This window comes from Aythya marila, assembly GCF_965140915.1.
Source record: "Aythya marila genome assembly, chromosome: Z".
Lineage (NCBI taxonomy): Eukaryota > Metazoa > Chordata > Aves > Anseriformes > Anatidae > Aythya > Aythya marila.
In genome coordinates, this window is record NC_139080.1 from 55,290,970 (window position 1) to 55,312,798 (window position 21,829).

The 21,829-nt window shown below is 39.1% G+C and overlaps 1 protein-coding gene across 10 annotated transcripts in view; it reads left to right on the forward strand.

The window, feature by feature from the left end:
• The window catches only part of PCGF3 (polycomb group ring finger 3), a 59,722-nt gene extending 38,722 nt beyond the window's left edge, over positions 1–21,000 (forward strand). For 2 of the 10 annotated variants that reach the window (XM_082782551.1, XM_082782553.1), the window contains 7 exons: positions 5,706–5,761; positions 6,760–6,870; positions 7,325–7,413; positions 8,672–8,809; positions 12,067–12,147; positions 13,916–13,959; positions 18,090–21,000. In XM_082782551.1, coding sequence (XP_082638677.1) covers positions 5,706–5,761; positions 6,760–6,870; positions 7,325–7,413; positions 8,672–8,809; positions 12,067–12,147; positions 13,916–13,959; positions 18,090–18,114 — 544 coding nt within the window. In that variant the 3' untranslated portion in view covers positions 18,115–21,000. The other 8 variants (XM_082782554.1, XM_082782552.1, XR_014319278.1 and 5 more) reach the window with 7 other exon arrangements.
• Positions 21,001–21,829: the final 829 nt, after the last annotated feature.

Sequence of the window (21,829 nt, forward strand, 5' to 3'; positions counted from 1 at the left end):
ACTTTCACAGCCAGGTTCTCTACCCGAGCAGCAATATCTTGCCACAATGCAGCAGCCCAGATGGGTTTGCCCCTACGCTGCCAGTTGTTTTGCTTCCATTGCTGTAACCATCCCCACAGGGCATTTGCTACCATCCATGAATCGGTGTAGAGATAGAGAACTGGCCATTTTTCTCGTTCAGCAATGTCTAAAGCCAGCTGAATGGCCTTCACTTCTGCAAACTGACTCGATTCACCTTCTCCCTCAGCAGCGTCTGCAACTCGTCGTGTAGGACTCCATACAGCAGCCTTCCGTCTCCGATGCTTCCCCACATTACGATAGGACCCATGAGTAAACAGGGCATGTTCTCATTTTCTGGTAACTTGTACAGTGGGGCTTCTTCAGCACGGACCACCTCCTCCTCTGATGATATCCCAAAGTATTTACCTTCTGGCCAGTCCATAATCACTTCCAATATTCCTGGGCGACTGGGGTTTCCTATTCGAGCCCGCTGAGTAATTAGTGCAACCCACTTGCTCCATGTAGCATCAGTTGCATGATGTGTAGAGGGGACCCTTCCTTTGAACATCCAGCCTAGTACCAGCAATCGGGGTTCTAGGAGGAGCTGCGCTTCAGTACCGACCATTTCTGAAGCAGATCGAACTCCTTCATATGCTGCCAGTATCTCCTTTTCAGTTGGAGTATAGCGGGCCTCAGATGCTCTGTATCCCTGACTCCAAAACCCCAGGGGCCGACCTCGAGTTTCCCCAGGTTCTTTCTGCCAGAGGCTCCAGGTGGGGCCGTTCTCCCCGGCTGCAGTGTAGAGCACATTCTTTACATCTGGTCCTGTTCGAACTGGCCCAAGGGCTACTGCATGGACTATTTCCTGCTTGATTTGTTCAAAGGCTTGTCGTTGCTCAGGGCCCCATTCAAACTCATTCTTCTTACGGGTTACTTGGTAGAGCGGGTGTACAATCAGACTGTAATTAGGAATGTGCATTCTCCAAAACCCCACGACCCCTAGGAAGATTTGTGTTTCTTTTTTGCTAGTTGGTGGAGACATAGCTTTTATTTTGCTGATCACATCCATTGGGATTTGACGACGTCCATCTTGCCATTTTATTCCTAAAAACTGGATCTCTCGTGCAGGTCCTTTGACTTTATTTTGTTTTATGGCAAAACCAGCTTTCAGAAGGATTTGGACTATTTTCTTCCCTTTCTCAAAAACTTCCTCTGCTGTGTCACCCCACACAATAATGTCATCGATGTACTGCAGGTGTTCAGGAGCTTCCCCCTGCTCTAGTGCAGACTGGATCAGCCCATGGCAAATGGTAGGGCTGTGTTTCCACCCCTGGGGCAGCCGATTCCAAGTATATTGGACTCCCCTCCAAGTGAAGGCAAATTGTGGCCTGCACTCTGCTGCTAGAGGGATGGAGAAAAATGCATTAGCGATATCAATTGTGGCGTACCACTTGGCTGCCTTCGATTCAAGTTCGTACTGAAGTTCCAGCATGTCCGGCACTGCAGCACTCAGTGGTGGCGTCACTTCGTTCAGGCCACGATAGTCCACTGTTAGTCTCCACTCGCCATTAGACTTTCGCACTGGCCATATGGGACTACTGAAAGGTGAATGAGTCTTGCTGATCACTCCTTGGCTCTCCAGGTGACGAATTAGCTTATGGATGGGAGTCAGGGAGTCTCGGTTTCTAGTTTCTAGTCAGGGAGTCTCGGGAATCTAGTGCAATATTGCCGCCGGTGCACAGTTGTGGTAGCGATTGGCACTTGCTGTTCTTTGACCCTCAGCAACCCCACAACAGAGGGGTCCTCTGAGAGACCAGGCAAGGTAGATAATTGTTTAATGCCCTCTGTCTCTAAGGCAGCTATACCAAAAGCCCACCGGAACCCTTTTGGGTCCTTGCAATATCGTCTTCTAAGATAGTCTATGCCAAGGATACATGGAGCATCCGGGCCAGTCACAGTGCGGTGCTTTTCCCACTCATTCCCAGTCAGACTCACTTCAGCCTCCAATACAGTCAACTGCTGAGATCCCCCTGTCACTCCACAAATACAGATGGGCTCTGGCCCTTTATAGCTTGATGGCATTACAGTACATTGTGCACCAGTGTCTACTAAAGCCTTATACTTCTGTGCGTCTGATGTGCCAGGCCATCGAATCCACACAGTCCAATAAACTCGATTGTCCCTTTCCTCCCACTGGCTGGAGGCAGGGCCCCCCTAATCCTGGTCAGAATCTTCTTCATTTCTGTGTTTGAAGGACTGTCTGCTGGAAGTTGGAGCAGCAAACTTTTCAGAGAATCCCTTTTTCACGATTGTTTTCTTTTGCAACTCGCGTACCCGTGCCTCTAGGGTCGTGGTAGATTTTCCATCCCATTTTCTCATGTCCTCTCCATGGTCTCATAGGTAAAACCACAGGGTGGCACGGGGTGAGTACCCACCATATCGTCTTCCTTGTGTGGATGAATGCCTACCCTGACAGCTGAGACACTGCTTTGTACAGGTGCGGAGGAGAATAATCTCTCTTCAAGTTGGTGAAACTTTTCAGAAAGTTTCTCCCAAGTGTTCTCTTTTGGTTGGTGGACACTGGTTTGTTCAGGTGGGGAGGAAAATAGATTCTCTTTTTGTTGGTGGAACACTTCAGAAAGTTTCTCCACAGCTGAGACGCAGGCCTGTAAGGAAGAGGAGAGACTTTCTTCGTACTGCCGGAGTTGTTTAGCCACTTCATCCACTGTGGGTTCCTCATCCTCTTTGCAGGCCATTGTTGCCAATGAGCTGGCATATGATGATGGTGCACTCCGTACAAACTTCCACCACATGGATTGTGTACACCTGACTTCATCTGGATCTTTGGATGTTTGTCTGAGGTCTGGATCCTCATAAATCACTTCCCATACAGCTAATTCCCTCAGGTACTGGATTCCCTTCTCCATAGTGGTCCACTTGCCTGGTAGACATACAAGTTCTTCCTTGAAGGGATACCTTTCCCTCACAGCTGAGAGGAGACGCCTCCAGAGGCTGTGAGATTGTGCTCCATCTGCAATTGCTTTGTCAATGCCTGTGTCTCTAGCAAGGGATCCCAGCCGCCTGGCTTCCCTGCCATCTAATTCCACACAATTGGCTCCAGTGTCCCAGCGCTGGAGCAGCCAGGTGACAAGCTGCTCACCTATACAGCGACCAAAATCTGTTCGCACATCTCATAGCTCACGCTCATTTAGGTTTCAGGTAGTTACTGTTGATTTTTCGGCATCCTCATCTTCCTCCTCCTGAATCCCTGATGGCCCAGCATCGTAGTCTCTATACCTAGCAGACCTAGCAGAAGACTCTCTGGGTTCTAAATGACCTGAATTTTTTCACGTTGTCTTGTAGAGGGGCAGCTTGCACTGCTACAGCTTGTTTCTCTGACCCAGCCACAGGAGCTGGAGCAGCTGCAGGGTCCACCGTAGGGGTCGGAGTGGCCATTGGGCCTGTCACAGGACTTGGAGTGGCCGCAGGGTGTGTCACTAAGTTGATAGCAGTATCAATTGCAGCTTGATAGGCGTGGTCCGGACCCCAGCATGCTACAGTGATCTGTGTCACTTTGGAACTGCCAGAGTCATGACACCCTTTTTTCAAGCGTTCTACCATTTTTTTAGGATTTTGCAGTTGTTCAGGGGTGAATTTCCAAAACACTGGAGGTGCCCACTGCTCGAGAAACCAGCCCATATCCTCCCACACTCCCTGCCACTCACAACTATCCTGCCTCAGCACAGATCTCTGGATGAGATTCCTAAGTAGTTGTTTAATCTTAAACAAAACCTGAAGCACATTCAGGAGACATAACAACAAGAACATGCTGGTCTGAGTATCCCAAGGATATTCGAAATCATGGAGAACTATCATAACAAGCTTGGAGGATAAGAGGGTGGTGAAGGAGAAGGGGAGAGTGAACAAGTAGGAAAAAATATCTTCCCCTTTCCCCTCTAAAGATTGGGTCCCTGACAAAAAAAAGGCAATAGGTGTAATTGTTAATAATTTCTGAGATCTGGTTTCCAAAGTATAGAGTCGATGACAGTGCTGAGTACAAATACCAGCTTAGAGTCATGACTGGAAATGTCATCGTATCATAAGCCACCGTTACACCGCACAGTACCATAATGATCTTAAACCAGGGCCCAGAGAGGATAAACAGCATGACTGGGAGCACATACAGAAGGTAACGTGTTATAAAACTCAATTTAGAAAACAGGCACAGCAGATTTGAGATTAAAGGAATAAACATTGTGACTAGCAACTATTAAGCAGGTCTAATACTAATTTTAGTTTAACAAGCTCTGGTCAGATCTGTCGTTCCCTCAAACCTTCATGCCCCATGTTGGGCGCCAATAAATGTCCTGGTTTCAGTTAGGACAGAGTTAGTTTTCCCCCTAGTAGCTGGTAGGGTGCTATGTTTTGGCTTAGGATGAGGAGAGTGCTGATAACATGCCGATGTTTTAATTGTTGCAGAGCAGTGCTTACACCAAGCCAAGGACATTTCAGCTTCTCACTCTGTCCTGCCAGCGGGCAGGCTGGGGGTGCAGCAGGAGCTGGGAGGGGACAGACCCAGGACAGATGACCCAAACTGGCCAAAGGGGTATTCCGTACCGTATGGGGTCATGCTGAGCAATATATAGGGGTGGCTAGCCGGGGTGGGGATAGGCTGGGCATCGGTCAGCGGGTGGTGAGCAATTGCATTGTGCATCACTTGTTTGTACACATTATTATTAGTACTATTATCATCATTATTGTTGTTATTATTATTATTGTTATTATTATTATTATTTTCCTGTCTTAATAAACTGTCTTAATCTCAACTCACAGGCTTCACTTTCCTGTTTCTCTCCCCCATCCCAAGAGAGGGAGTGGGGGAGCGTGAGCAAATTGCTGTGTGGTGTTTAGCTGCCGGTTGGGTTAAACCACAGCAATTGGAATTTAGGATAATATTATATTTCTTTTAGACAGTAACTTACTGTAGAATAATCTAGAAATTGCAGGCAAACTGTAGATAAAGTTTGGTTTAAAACAGAGCTTTGTTTTTGTGATCTGGGAATTACAGTTTAGAAACTTAAATAGTCCTGCTGCCCTTCCAGTTCTGCCACGTGTGGGTTCATTATGCTTCTTTCGTTTGGGGCACATCACCTTATATGGGCTTCTGAGCTACATAATGTTGCTCATAAATAAAATGTTGGCTTAAGAGCAAACTCAAATTTCTTTATGTTCTTGGGTGTTGTTTTTTTGTGTGTGTTTGCTGCTTTTTTTTTTTTAATATATATATATATATTTGCTGTAACAGGGAAAAGTCCTGTACAGATAACTAAATAACTAAGGAATGTGAGAGATTAATTTGTAGAGATGATAAACACACTAGCTTCTGTTCTTTCGCAGTAACAAGGTTTTTACCTCAGAGTTGTCAAGGAATTTTGAGATTATTAGTGACAACATGAGCCTTGTTGCAGGAGGGGAAGAACCCACTTCTTCCCCTAATTTCCTTTTTCTTTTTTTCTTAGTCTATATTTTATCCTAATTCCTCTCTAGGTGCTGTCCTCTCTATTTTGATATAAATATCAGCTTTAGAAATTAAACAAATTTAGAGCTTTTAGATCAATTTAGTACTGGAACTTGTGTAACAGGTATCTTTTGAATCAATGCTTTGAATGTTTTGATTCTTTTTTTTTCCTTTTTTTCCTTGATAGTCATGACAGAACAATGCAAGATATTGTTTACAAACTTGTGCCAGGCCTCCAAGAAGGTAAGTTGTGGTATGATCTTTTCTTACATGTAGTCTTGCACATAATTCTTTACTCCTTTAACAGTTTAAAAAAACAGCACACACATTTTCAAGTGATGAAAATACAGAAGGGGGGTGAGAGAGAATTTGAGGAAAAATACAGCAAAGAACTGTATTATTTCATTTGTTCTATCTCTAGTGATAGACTTAGGTTCATATCTTTACAAGCAGTAATTTTTTTGAGGGGGGAAAAAAGGCAAGATGGGATATTTCACCAAAAAGTAGTATTAACAGAATAGTAGTTCAGCTTTTACATGTTTGTATGCTGCAGCTTTCATTTGTTCTTTTTAAATTGTGTGCTTAGATCTGTTGTGCCAGCTTTCCAGAATATTTAGAGGTAGCATGTAATGCAGAAGAGCTTTTAGATTCATGGAAGTTTTCCTCTACTGTGAAAGTCCTTTCTTAGCTGGTAACTTTCAATTTGCACTTTCATAGTCCTCTTTGAGACTGGATCTGTACAACTAAACAAGTACTTTCTAGTAACTGTTCTGTATTTTGTTGTTGTTGTTGATGTTGCATGTGATTTTCATTTAAATAGAATATCTTAATCTATGTAAGCTGAAAAGAATGAATTTCTTAGATGTCGATAAGCAAGCTTAAATAGATTTTATAAAATCAATTCTATCATAGTGAAATCAGAACTATAAACAAAAATTCAAAAACAGTGGTTTGGCTGAAATACTGTGGGAGGGATTCAGAATAAGGCATAGTATTTAAAATCATCTCATTTCAATAGAAATGTTATAATCGTAGCCGTGTGGATGACTTTGTAGTATTCTAACTCTGAAAGATAAGATTGGGCACGACTTGATGCATTAACAAAGATGTGGAATTAAGTGGTGACAATACCACTCCTTGATGGCAAGCCTGTTCAACTTACAAAAGAAGGGATTTGAAATAATTTCATAAATGTTGCATTAGAACTTTATTACAGGATTTAATGTTTCAATTTTTAACAGCGGAAATGAAGAAACAAAGGGAGTTTTATCACAAACTTGGCATGGAAGTTCCAGGGGATATCAAAGGGGAGACATGTTCTGCAAAACAGCATCTAGATTCCCATCGGAATGGTAAACAGTCTTTTATTTATTACATCTTAGGTGGGGGACTGCTCATAATTGTCAAGCAGATAGGTCAGAAGTGTGTGTCTCAGTTTATAACAATCAGAATTGTTTCATAGTGGTGTACAATAGGCATGCAGGATTTTTTTGTCCCTTATTTGTTCACATAATCTTTCTTTTTAGCATAAACACTCTTGGTGAAGGAAATCTCGGTAGTAGTGCCCACAAGGGGACTCTGTGAAACCACTCAGCTTCTGCACTGCTAGGAGTTCAGCTGAAGCTGTGCTGTATGCTATTTCCTATCTTTCATGTGTGGGGTTGCCAGCAGCCAGTGCCAAAGCAAGTTAGCACTACTGCGAAGTTTATTCTGTATAGAAGTCCTGAACCCTGCTCTTTGAATCATATTGTCATTGAAAGGTGCTTCTGTTGAGTGATATCCTACATATCTGCTTTTTTATCTAAGGTGAAACTAAAACAGATGAAAATTCAAACAAAGAAACTTCTGAGGAAAAACAGGAAGAGGATAATGACTACCACCGAAGTGATGAACAGGTGGGATCACAGGGCATGTTTTTATTTTTATCTGGTATTTTACTGCTTTACTGCTTCGAGTTATCAAAAAAAGCCCTGACTTTTAAGCTATTTTTTCTGTTATCTGCTTTAAAAAAATGCATTGTTGCAAGATGCTTTTGTGTAACCCTAAGTTAATCCTTGGGTTTTGGCAGGAATGGAGAATATTTTAAAGATGGTTTCATAAAATGTGTTATTCCTGTCTTTTTTGAGTTTCAAACTATTTATTGGCTTTTGGCTTAACATAGATTTAGGTTATTTGGGTCCTGTTCTGAATGGATGTATCCAAAGGTTATTCTGGGACATTGAACTGAATGTATATCAATAGTTACAAATAAAAGCTCATGCACTTTCACTTAATACTTATTTCTTTTTAAATCTCCCATATTTTAGACAGTGTTAGCACTATATCATAAAAATAGTATGAAAGCCAGAATATCCACCATTAATTTTTAAATACAACACATGTTTGAAAGTGAAATGTCCTGCTGGGATAAACACTCCTTTCCTTTTATGTTCTTCTATTATGTATGTCTAGATTAAATTTAACCTGGATTAATTTTGTTTTGAATTATAAAGCATGAGTACTTTCAAAGGGATTGTTCCTAGTTCTAGACCCTCTTATTGCATAAAGGGAATCATCACAAAGAGTTTAGACAAAGTAACATATAGCTGGATGAGAAAAGAGGTGAAATTGAAACATAGAAACTGAAGAGACTTTTTTTTTTTTGCAGCTAATCTTTAGAACTTTAAGTCTGTTACATCCATTATACGTATTCTTTTTTTAAACATTATAATCACTTTTCAACATGCATTCCTTTTTTTTTTTTTTTTTTTTTTTTTTTAACTGGGTTTAGCAGTCGCATTAAAAGCAAGGCGTTACAGTAGAAGACATTATTAATAATTGGCAATAGTTCTCTTATTTCATACTGTATTGTGATGTACAGTCCTTGCCAACTAGAGGTGGTTTGGGAGTTTGAACTGTAGCATCCTTTTTTCAACATAAAAGTTCTTCCTAGAACTTTTTTCTTTGAGATCCCTTTTTGGTTGGAGCAGTATTTATCACTAAACTGATGAAATTTTAGAAAATGTGTTCATCAATTGGACTGTATGCATTTCAGTTTAAGGAATATTAGTACTCCAATTTTTCACCTTGTTGCATTAATATAAACTGCATATGGAATAGATAATGAGAACTGCAGAAAATTGATCGACCCTGACTGCTTCCTTTTTACTGAAGGTAAGCATCTGCTTGGAATGCAATAGCAGCAAATTGCGTGGATTGAAACGAAAATGGATTCGCTGTTCAGCACAAGCAACAGTCCTGCATCTAAAGAAGTTCATTGCCAAAAAACTTAATCTTTCTTCTTTTAATGAGGTAATATTTTAATTTCTAAAAATGATTTTGCAGATAAAAGTCCTATGGAAAGTGTGGGGTCATTCTTTTGCAAAGCAATGTCAGATTTTATTTTCAGAAAATAAACACATTCACCATTTCTTAAATTATATGTTATGTAGCCATTTTCCTGTCCTTTGTAAGCTAAGGAAATTAATGTAAACAATTACATTATTTTTCTTCAAATTAATTTTTTCTTTCCACTTTCAATTTACAATTTATAGTCTTTTTTCCCTTAAGTTTTTCTTCTTCCTCTTTCAGCTTGTAATGTTACAATTGAATGTAGCTATTATTTTTTCTTGGGCTTATACAGCACATGTATGTTTTTGTTTTTTTAACCTACTGGATGGCTAACCTCCACCACAACCGCTCTCTCACTCTCTCCTCAAAGGAAAAGGGGGAGAAAATATGATGGAAAAGGCTCAGGGGTGGAGATAAGGACGAGGAGATCACTTAACAGGTTATCATCACAGGCAAAACAGAATCAACATAGGGAGACTAATATAATTCATTACGTATTACTAACAGAATACGACAATGAGTACTAAATGCAAACTAGAAACACCTTCTCCCCATCCACCCTCTTCTGCGTTCTCTCTCTGAGGGGCACAGAGGAACAGGGAATGGGGGTTATGGTCAGTCTACAGCGCTTCTTCTCTGCCGCTCCTTCTCGGTCACTCTCGTCCCCTGTGCTGTGGGGTCCCACCCACAGGATGCAGTCCTTGATGAACTGATCCGGTGTGGGCTTCCCACAGGTGGCAGCTCTTCCAGAACTGCTCCAGATATGGGTCCATCCCACAGGGTCCATCCATCCATCCCCCAGGAGCAAACTGCTCCAGCACGGGTGGGGGCAGCTCCCCCCAGACCCCCTGCTCCACGTGGGCTCCTCTCCACGGGCTGCAGCTCCGGCCCGGGGCCTGCTCCTGCGGGGGCTCTCCATGGGCCGCAGCCTCCTCCAGGCCACATCCACCTGCTCCACCGGGGGCTCCTCCACCCATGGGGGGGCTGCAGCGTGGAGATCTGCTCCATGTGGGACCCATGGGCTGCAGGGGGACAGCCTGCTCCACCAGGGGCCTCTCCCTGCACAGCCCGCAGGGGAACTGCAGCTGCCTGCCTGCAGTACCTCTTGCCCTTTTCCTGAACTCACCCGGGGTTTTGCAGGGCTATTCTTCCTACACTTTTTTTCCTCTATGCTGTCAGTGAAGTTCATGCTGAAGTCTTGCTGCCTATCACAAGCAGTGTTATGATATACCTACTTTACCTTTCCTTTGCAGACAGTACTTGGAATCATGGGAAGAACTTATGGTGAAAGGTACAGAAAGAAAGACAACTTTTCACAGTTCTCCCATTTCATATTCTAAATTACACTTAAGGCAAACATAGGAAAGCAGTCTCTATTTACTACTTTTTTGAGTATTGTTCACAGTGTCTTTGCATCTCAAGCATCTGCTTTCTAGTCCAAAGTGTCAACATCTTTGTTCTCAAACCTCAAGATCTGGTTTTCATCTCTGTCATTCTTCCTTCCTAGCTTCTCTGTACTTCAAAGTACTCTGTCTTTTGGTTGGAGTACATCCCCAAACTCAGCTAAACTTCTTGAAACAAAACTGTAACATCTGGTGCCTCGACCTCTTCTGTTGACTTCTGGCTGTAGACCAACAGCAGCATATGTACCATCATTGATCAAAAGTGTTTTCTTTTTCTTTAAATGAGACTTTTTTTTTGCAGGTGCATCTTTGTTTTTGTTTTCAAAACCTCTGTTCCATTCCACCAGTCTAATTTAGTAACTTACTATCCTTCCTACCAACTTCAAAGAGTACCTTTTTATTCTTTAGCTATCCCTCCCACTTTCTTAAAGGGTACATAAATTGTGGTGCAATCACTTTACCAGTGTCAAGTAATGGGTTCATGGTAGAAGGCTTTAAGCTTGTGGGAACTTGACTGCTTGCAGTAGACTATTCAAGGTTTGAGTTATTGCTAGTTAGCTAAGTGATGTCAATGGATGGAAAGTATGTTCAGATTTTTCTGGGTTGTGTGGTAGAGTGTAGTTAATATATGCAACCTAGGTAGAACTTAAAATTTTCATGCATATTTCATGCTTTACTTCATGTTCAGCTATTGCTGTTGAGTTGGTTATTAGTTATATTGTTGTCCTTTGAAAAAGGGCTGTGTCTGTGCCCAGTGAATTGGAGCTGATAAGCACACCGAGTCAAGGTCTGCTGATTAACCTTTATTTCAAATCTGACGGAGTTGTGGGCCAGGCAGTAATTCACAAAGCAAGCACACCCAGAGTTGAGTGCCAGGCCTTTTATACAATTTAAAAGGTATGGATAGAGTCACTCATTGGTTGCTTTTGGTTCCATAACTTGCTCAGTAATGTGTGTGGTTGAGTTCTGTGCCAGCTTTTTAACCTAAGGCTGGTTGCTCATTATCATGTCAGATTGCCACCCAGGGGTGTGCGTTTTATTATGGTAATGAAGCATAGGTTACCTAGAACATTCCTGACTCTTCTTTTGTGCTTACATTAGTACATACTTATGATTATACAGTTATGAGTCTTTGTCCTTGCGTTGTTTCAAAGTAACTTTTTGTGCTGGGCTGACTACAATATGATCTCATGTTTTTATGTTTATATCCTTACTGTTTCTAGTGTCAAGACCTTTCAATGCTGAGGCGGACAAGTAAAAGCAACTTATTTTAACAACTTATTATAAACAACTGAGGATCTGCAAAAGTAAAAAAAAAAAAAAAAAGACAAAACAAACAAAAAAACTACCAACAAAAAAATGTAAATATAGTGTATCAGGGAGTGGCAGACAGTTTTTAAAAAATACAACCTTGTTGCAGAAAGTCACCTGTCTGGAGTTCATGTAATTTTTTTTCATAATGTGGTAAATAATAAAGCTCTCCTTGGACTTGTGGATTCTGTCTTCATCATTTAATCAGCCTTTCTCAAAAGCATATAAAGCTTTTAGGAGACGGCATTAGTGCTGCTTGGGAAGCTAAATCAAATAACTAAGTCCAGCTCGTGCAAGATATTTGAGATAGGTACATTCTTGCTTCTCTTTATATTGAGAAAAGACAGTTCCCTTACACAGTTTTTGTTTGCAGAAAAATTGCAAGATGAATGGTTCCACTGTCTTTGGAGAAAAAATTAATGTCTAATGTTTGTAGTATTGCCAGAAATGTTTTGTTTCATGTACGGTGTCCTAACAAATTAACTGTCTTCTTTCTTTTGCCAGCTGGACATATTATGCAATGAAGAGATTCTTGGCAAGGACCACACACTCAAGTTTGTAGTTGTTACTAGATGGAGATTTAAGGTATGACACAGTGGTTCCAAGTAAATCATGGAGTGGCTAGATAAAAAAAGTTATAAAATGTGTCATTTGGAACTGTACTGCAGTAACTATAAATTCAATAAAAAGATCCTTCAATAGATACAGAATACAACATTCTTAAACAGTAATTATTAATTTTGTTTCAAAGAAAATGAAGCCAAAAGGAATTAAATGTACATTGCAAGGAGAAAGGGTATATTCTGTCAACCGTCAAATTGTGATCAACTTAGGGAGAGGAAGTTGAAGCCACAAGAAAGTATTATTTTTAGCTAAATCAGGTAAAAACTGGTTTTCCTCTGTGTAAGTGGGAAAATAGATAGTGATGCAGGCAAGGCAGAAATTTTCAACACAGTTCTCTTCTCTAGCTCAAGAAGGCTGATGTACTTCTCAAGGAGAGGGAGTAATTACAGTGCTTGTCTGCATTAGTTAAGGAGAATTCCAGCAGTATTTAGTAGGCATAAACATGGCTTGTTAAGTGAGTACATCTTTGACTTGCTGATTGTGGTTTCTCTTAACAACCCCCTCGCAGCTGAATAATAAAGTGGAACATTTATTATGAGTGTAAGTTATCACAATAATGGCAGCTCAAGTGAAACAAGTATAAGAATGAATTGCAAGGGTGAGCACTTAGGAGTCGAGGTACACCTCCAGAATCAGTGTATGTGTATTTGAAGCTATTTGAATGAGGAGTTGGTATTCATAATAGACAAACAACAACACATAAACCTGTAGTGTACACTGAGATAGGTCTTAGGAACTTTGGATGCATATCTGGAAGAGGTGCAAGTGAGAGTATAGAATTGTTTTTCTGTCTTTGTGCAGAAAAACAATTGACTTGCATATGCAGAAGAGAAGTCAGTGGTCAGTCTTTGAAACATGGAGAGGTCACAATTAGAATCCTACTAGAATCCCTTCCTGAATGACCAGGAAGGGTCTGGATAATGCAATAACAGCTCAATTACAATGCTGTTGTTATTTGAGATAGTGAAGACAGATTGGTTAGAAAGGATTGAAGCAAACCTTTACAGTTCTCAGTGACTGGAGATTAATAAGCAACTTAAGTTCAGTGTAAGTAAATGTAAAAGAATACATGTTGGGGATAACAGTGGGCTCAACTTCATATATAAAATGATGGATTGTAAGCTGGCTGAATTTTCAAGGCTTTGAAACCAGATGAAAGAAGAAAAAAAGCAAATGCTAGGAATTTTATGGAAAAATGAAGAATTGAAAAAGAGCACTAATTTATATGCATCTGTAGAAGTCTTGTATTTAACTTTATTATGTAAATCTGTGGAATTTTGAGTCACGTGGAAAAGGCAACCATAAATTGCCATCTCCAGTGAAAGAGGCAGAGGGCATAAAATGAAAACTCACAGGTGGGAGCTACAGAACAAACAAATGGAAGCAATTCTTTACAGGATACACAGCTCCTTGATGCAGGATGTTATGAATGTTGTAAGTTTACCTATACTTAAAAATGCAATGGATACGTTCACAGAAGAAGAATTGAGTAAGACCTGTTAAGTATGAAGTGCCATGTGCTTTTACACTATTACAGTTAATAAGTACTGCGTGCTTTTGCACAGAACAGCTATTAAGATAGTTTGTTTAAGCTTTGTTTTATAAAAACACCTACTGAAAAGTTTAATTTTGTACTTTTGTGTACTGAAATTTACTTTTGCAACTTTATGTACTGAAAAGTTTAATTTTGGTTTTGTTTCTTAACTTAGCTTATATTTCTGTCTTGCAGAAAGCACCTCTACTGCTACATTACAGACCCAAAATGGACTTGCTGTAAGAGAACTTTATTGTCCTTCTGGACAGAGTTTTTTGCAGAGACTATCATCTGGCACCTTCTTAGTGCATCACTAATCACATGACACAAACCAGCCGAATAATTTTGGAAGACTGTAGTGCTTTCATAGCGGACTGTCCTTCTGAATATTTCTCCTAGGGATGTGTTACCTAGATTTCTGGACAGAAAATATTTATACTTATTTTGTACGAAAGAAATTGCAACTCAACAAGACACTACCAGCACTAAGTTTACAGATACTGAAAACACTTCACAGTTCCATGTAGCTCAGCCTGATTCATCTCTTACAGTTACACAGAAATAAGTTAGAATGTTGTGGGGTGGTTTTAAAATGTTGCTTTTGACACCAAGTTGCATTTAGTTACTTCTCACATTCTGAATATTTAAAAACTATATTTTTGCAAAGTGTTCTTGTGTTATATAGTATGCCTGATTGCATTGGCTTTAATCAAGTTGTTCTGTAGATCGTTGAAAATAACTAATGATATAGTGACTGGTGATATTTATTATGCTGCATTGAAAACTTCTGAAAATCTGGGAAACCAATGAGTTTGTTAATTTTGCCCAATTGTTGCTTTCCCCCACTTTCTGTTTTGGTAAAGTCTTGATGCCCCTTTTGCATGTTGATTTGGTAAGATTAATAACAGTCACTGCAGTTGATTTCTAATGTGCCCTGATATTTTGCCATGGCATCACATCATGACAAGTACTCAGAAGTGCTAGATTTGTGAATTTTAACAAATATATATAAATACATATTTCTTATTTAGCTATGGCTTGCAGAAATCAGTTTTTACTTTAGAGAGAATTTGTTGTCACTGACTGTTGAAACCCTGGCTCTTGAACAATATTGGGTGATATTGCACAATTTTTAGTGATTAAAAGTTACTTAGGTAATTAAGAGCAGCTTTATATTTTATGAACAGCTTTATATTTCCTTCACCTGTTTTCTTATGAAACCATACCTTTTTCTTCAGGACAATTACTAGATGTTATGGGGGTCAGACAAGATTATTTTTGCACCTTCTGGCCTTAACTCGTAATTCTACTTGCATCAGCCGTAGTGGATGCAAGGTGACATATATGCTGTGTGTGTGTGTACATATCTATACACATATAAACCTACATGTATGTTATGGAACGCACCCTCAATAGCACTTAGCAGAGTTCACTGCACTGTTTGTAAGGCTTTTTGTAATTGTCAGCTTTTTAAAAACAGTAGTTGAAACTGATTTCTGCAAGATGTGTACTGTATAGCATGTATAGTACAGATGTGAGAGCATTTGTGTGCCAGGGTGTAAGTTACTTAGAACTCCCAATATACAGTTTGCATCTGGAAATAGCTAACCTTCTAACTTTCAGAAGCATTTTCCAGTCAGCTGAAAATGCTAGCTGCTATACCTATTATTTTATTTTATTTTTTGATAAACTGCCTTTGGATAAGAAAGTAAGCCTGCTTGTAGCTGCCCTGCTTTCTCTATCTGTGCTCCTTCCCCTCTTCTGCAACAAAGTATTACTTTTTACCGATAACAGGAAGCTGATATCACAAGAGCTTTATTAAGTATTTTCAGTCATCTTCCTCTTGAGTTTTCAAAGCACCACATTCCTCAGCATATCTTCTGCATTTTCATTCTTTGGAGTCTTCAGCTCTCCTTTCTTAGATCTGCTGCTGCAGAAGGGATGTTCCATTTTTTGTTTATCTTTGAAAACAGGATTTTTCATTTTTATGTATAGTCACAGATGTGAATGGAAAGGAAATCAAAAGTTATGCAAGCAGAAAAAGAAAGGAAGCCTACCGAAAGATGGAGATGGGACCCAAATGAAGGCTAAAAAGAGCTGCTGTCCCTGCAAACGAGGCACAAAGTAGCTAGATCTGAACGTCTGGTCCACATCCAGGCCTTGTGTGTGGGTGTGTGCATGCACACAGAGCGATGGAATTGGAATGTGGCTCTGGTTTTGTCTTACTGTTTCCATACTCATATATGTATTTCAGCTTTCACCTGTGTTTAACATTTATTGAATTGGTAGAACAAATGAGATCCTGAGTCTACCTTTTAATGAAAACACTGAATGCAGGTGGTGTGAATGCATATGCAAACTGGCATACTGGGCCTTTCTGGAGCTGTTCATGTGGTTGTTACTGTCCTAGTGTAAATGAGGGACTGGCTCTAGCCAGTGAAGCACTGAGAATACTAACACGACTATAAACTGCCACCTTCTGTACACCCTGAATGTACAGATACTGGCTGTACCTGACGTAGACATAGAATTAAATCCCCTAGACAGCATCCTGGTTAAGATAGTTTTTGTGTGTTTATATGTGTGCACAAACGTGCACACACACACACACACACGTGCATGAGATCTGTCTACCTCAGAATGAGTGTACTGCAGAAATATTTTGTACATCCAGACATTGATGCAGTGCTATTAAAAGTATGTTAGGATTTTAGCACTTTCCACTGTGTAGTTGTACAACTGAGGACTCAGTAGCAAACAAGCAAATTCATAAGCCTTTCCAATCTATCGTTTTCTGTAAAAAACAAAAAAAATAAATCTGTAGTGCAGAACATATATTTGGAAGTTGTTAGCCCTCTTTAGAATCACTTGAATTTATTATGGTGCTATCAATATGTTGAAAACTCTGTTGATACCTATATAGACAGGTAAATTCAAGACAGTATTAATATCTATAAATGTTTGGGAGTTTTTTTCCTCAGAATTGTGTGCAACTGCTTTTGCAATGTGTTTAGTCTGATAAAACCTCATCAGTGAAAAGAAAAGAAAAAGAAAGAAACCCCTGTTATTTTTCTAAATCATATGTCATAGTGTCTTTGGTATAGTAACTCTTTCCCTCAGGAGGGGTGTGATTGTGTCTGGACCATATATTTATTTACTCTAGCCTTACTAAAAGACTACAATGCAATTGAATTGAACTGAGAGGGAGGCCTCCTTTGGGTCAGAGCTCTGTTTCACTTCTGTGAAGCTTAGGAGACAGTTAATTTATATCAAGATTATATTGGGTAAAATGACCCTGATTCTGTTCAAAGTTGAACTGAAAGTTGGACTCAGCATAGATATCTCTGTCCTAGCGAGATCCTGTTCAGTTTATTTTGGATTTCTTTGAAGATGGCATTACTGTGAAGTAGTTTTCACAATTGCTTATGCTGGTAAATAATTACAGTAAAGAAGTACCTTGTTACATTATCCTCAGCAGCAATGAGACTGATGAATCACCCAGGGTCAGAGTCTCATTAAATATAGTTTCATTAAAAACAGAGAATTCAGATAGAATATATAATATTGAATTTAAATAAGATTTGGGGTTTTAAAAATTAACTTTATAAAATTATTTATTCTATTTTAAACCTTCTGTCTTATTTTACCATCCAAGTATTTTTGGTTTCAATGGTCCAACTTTATTTACGGGCATATAAGATGAAATTGTAAGATGTTTTTACAAGCTTCTTCCTTTTACATTGAGTTTAAGTAGCTTTTATTTGTATGTTTTTGTTTTATATGGATAAAGAGCATTACTTATGTTTTTGTGCAATAGGTTTGAAACATGCATTTATTAGGCATATGTTTAAATTGTAAATGTAGCATCTACTTACCGTTAAACTTAAAAAGGACTGTAGATGGCATTTTTGATTTGTTCAAAGGGGGTTTTATTTGGGGCTGTTACTTGGGGATGTTGGTTTTGATTATTATTTTAAGAGTGGAGTGTGGGATATAAATTTGTGTAAGTACAAGAACTATCTGTCAGCAATATTCTGAAATAAATGATCTTGCAAGAAACCTTAATGTGAATTGTGGAAGCAATCGGCAAGACTTGCAGCCTATCTGAAAATGTTTGGTGCCATTGTTATGTCTGGTATCTTTGTATACCATCAAACCTGGGAATATTTATTTTTATTGGTTGTGCAATAGTGTTTACAACACTATCACCTCTGGGGATATGGGACCATAAAAAATATCAGACTACAACTATGATGGTGCTATTTTTTCCAATAGGCTATGAGCCTTTGAAAGCTTATCTGGCTCTATTGTCTTCATAACAGCATTAATAGTCCTAGGGGATTCATTTAATTATATTTTTTTTCTACAGGATGGTAAAAGTAACCATACAGTGAGCCAATTTTACAACATTATGCATCTTACCATTGAGATAAATGTAATAGGAAAAAGCCAACCAGTCTGTACATCAGCAGATGAATCTTAGTAAGTTATATTCTCAACAACATTTAATATACATTTTGTACAGAAGGCTGGGCTGTACAGAAGAATCTAGTTTCTCTCTTTCCTCAGGTAATCACTTCGGTTTGGATGTTTCACTGGAGATGCTAATACAACCTACAATTCAGTTCCTTTGTGTAAAATTGATAATAGGACAAAAAATTGTCCTATACACTAGAATCTCTGCATAAGATATAATTAACTGTAACTGAGAGGTTTTGACATCTGTTGCTGAAGTTAAAAGCTGTAGAGAGAACAACATTAAGGAACATGGGAACAATACTTCAGTCTCTGCTTTCATTTAAACTTGCAATCAGTACAAACTCTTTCTATGAACTTGCTTTAACTTGCTTTTTGCGGCAAGCTAACGATGTTTTACCATTGAGTTACAATTTATTTATATACAAACTAAAGCTCCAGTCTTGCTATTTGATCTGTGTTTGATCCATCCATAGGGCTTCTAGGAAATCTTTCATTTAGGATATCTTTCAAGGTCACAACGACGCACCCAGATGAGAGTGGTAGGGTAGGAACTAAGTGTCCTGTGAGCACTGCCGTTGGTAACTTTGCAAATAACCTGGATGGTTCCACAGCAACACCCGGGCTCATTCATGCGAAGTCAGGTGTAGCTGAAGGATGGAGTCCTGATTTTTAAAGGCTGGGCTGATGTTTGTTTGACTTTTTGTTTGTTTGTTTTTCCCCAATTTTTATTTGAAAATCAAAGCATTGGTTTACTGGAATCATGAATTCAAGTTCAGTCATCCAAACAAAAGGAGAGTTTCTTTCCTTCTGCAACAAGATTATTTCACAGTTAAGGGACAATAAGCCAGTGCAACCACTAAGCCTTTATCCTCATATATGGCATAATAAAGATATTGAAACTGTCACAGTGTAAAACCATATTTTTGGCTTAGCTTCATTTGAAAGTTTACAATTTTTTATGCTTTGTGTTGCTGTGTATTTTTGTACTATTGGTGGCTAGTTTTGTCTGAATAAGCCTTTTTGGATTATTGCTTAATGTTTTGATTTTATGATAGTGAAGCTTGTATCCAGTGTTTTGCCAATTAATATTATATGCTTGTTAATAAAAGCAGAGAAACTAACTGAAATCCTGTCAGGCTGGAAGTTCTTGTCCCATTTTTTTTTTTCTCAAGAACATAAGGACCTAGTCAGCATAACATAATAGCACTGAACAAACCCAGTGTGACTGAAACAACATTACATGGTTGTCATCAATATGTCTATAACCCATCTTCCTCAAATAAAACACTAGCAATGCCTGAAGCATTGCCCCACTGCCCAGGTGGAGATATGCATGTGACAAGTGAATGGCGTGCAGTTGCTGGCTAGGAAATGGAATGGCTTCAGCTGCATGGAATTAAAACATAGTTGCCCTTTTATATTAATTTGTCTGTGGGTAGAATTGTACTTGCTGGAACTATGTGTTGCTTTCAGTCCCACTTTTACCTGGTCATGCTGATGCACAGGGGTAGATTGCACCACTCTGGACCACAAATGTGTGCTTTAACACGTCAAATTGCAGAGCATAACCATGCATATTCTGATTTTATTTGGGGGACTGAGACACCTTTTTTTCCCCCCTTTGTTTATTTTATTTTTATCTGAACTGCTAAGAAAAAAGGGCTCTTGCTTATTGGAACATTTAATGAATTTGTTTTGCCTTTCAAAAATTAGTGTCTTCTGGTATTTGGCTAGCATTAGTGCTTGCTCACTTGTTAAAATTGAGAACTTGTCTTTTTCTTCAAGATCCTTGAGAACGGTTTTAAATCCCGAACACCAGAGGTGTAAGGGGATTTTTAGCTGAAATTAATTGAAATACCTAGTACAGATACTACAGTAAACTCAAAAACACATGCTACAGTAATTGATTTCCTTGCATTATTTATATGCAGTAATATAAATTTATAGCTTGTATATAGCTTGTGTTCTCTACATACTCAGAGAACTGGAAGGACTTTTTTTTTCTTTTTTTTTTTTTTTTCTCCTCCTTTTTCTGCTACTGGCTTCTTAGGAATTGCCAAATTGCCAACAGCTGTGGGCTGGTTTGAAGTTAGAGGGTCTTACACACAGCTCTTACTTGAACTGACAGTACCAATATATAATTGTCCTGCGGAAATCAGGCATTTGCCACTGATTAGCTTAATTTAAATATCAGCATGAGACACTTACCGTAGAAGGGTCCCTTTGCCTATATGTAGTCACATTAAAGTAATAAATACTAGCACTAATTCTTCCTGAGCAAGCACTATTTCTTTTAAATCTGTGCTCTCATCATTGGTAGTTTTAACAGTTCCCTGTACTTTGTACTGTCGGTTGCTCTCATCTGCCACTGAACCATGATGGTCCTGGTTCAGACTGCTTCTTCCCTTCTTGTATTTTCAGCAAAAAAATCCAGGAGTGCAGAGCTGATGTGCTAGAACAGAGGGCTTCTACTTCATGCCAGTGTGATTGCAGATTTGTTGACTTGTGTAAACGCTATAGTAGTTAGGAGAAGAAAACCTCTGCCATCTCTTACACAAGCAGAAGTTCATAGTGACATAACACCATGCAAGTTGTGCTGTCTTTAATTGGCATATATGTCATGGAGAAATTACTCAGGTATGCAGGGGGATTGATTTAATATGTATACCTCACTTAAGGAATGGTTAAAGCACTGCTGTCAGCATCTGTTGTGAATGTGACTTTTGAAATACTTGTTGCAAAAATTGTTTTGGAAGTCGATGTTTCGTATTGTACCATGTAAAATATACTTGTAGTAATTCAGAATGTTCTCTGCCTTTGATTTGGACAGAAAAAAAATAAATTATTTGACTTTCTATCTCTCTTACCACTACTTTATGTTAGTTTGAAATGAGGTGTCAAAAAAAAATAAAAAAATAATTCATTGTACATTTTGGAAAACAGAAATACATCATGGGGCAAGACTAAACCCTTGTTGTTACCTGGCCATGGTGCTGATCTACTAAACAAGAGCAGAAGCAATTCTTGTCTGACTGTGAAATTCCCAAGCTTCAAAATAAGAAACTGTGCTAATAGTTGTGTAGCTAACCCTGAAAGCAGAAACCTGCCCTGCAGCTAATAAGCAGCAAACTACATTTTTCCCCAAAGGTAATCCAGCACAAGGAATTTCTAACTGGTGCTTTTTTATTCCTCTGACTGAATTCTCTGCTATAAAAGTCAGTATTTACAAGTGGAATATCTACTTTTGTGCAATGACTTTATCTGAGTTTTCTGGAGATTAGGGCAGTCAGGAAAAAAAAAAATGTATTAATTGAATATGTAAGTGTCTGGACAGGGGTATAATGCAATGCTCTGCACCTTTATGTGGCAAGTCCCTGTACATCTTTAACTTGAATCTCTCTGCGTTTTGTTTTGTTTTGTTTTCCTCTATTTTATTTTATTTTTTCAAACTTCATCTTGATTAGCTTTTCCATTAGGAATTCAAACAGTGGCCTGGAGCTGGTAGAGAAAAAAGTTTACAAGAAGAGTCTCCTAGCAAGGGTAAAATGTGGGCCACATCTGTTTAAACACCTCTAGTCTTTCACTTGAAAATATTCTTGGACTTGCACTGTCATTGTGTAGAGATGTTGT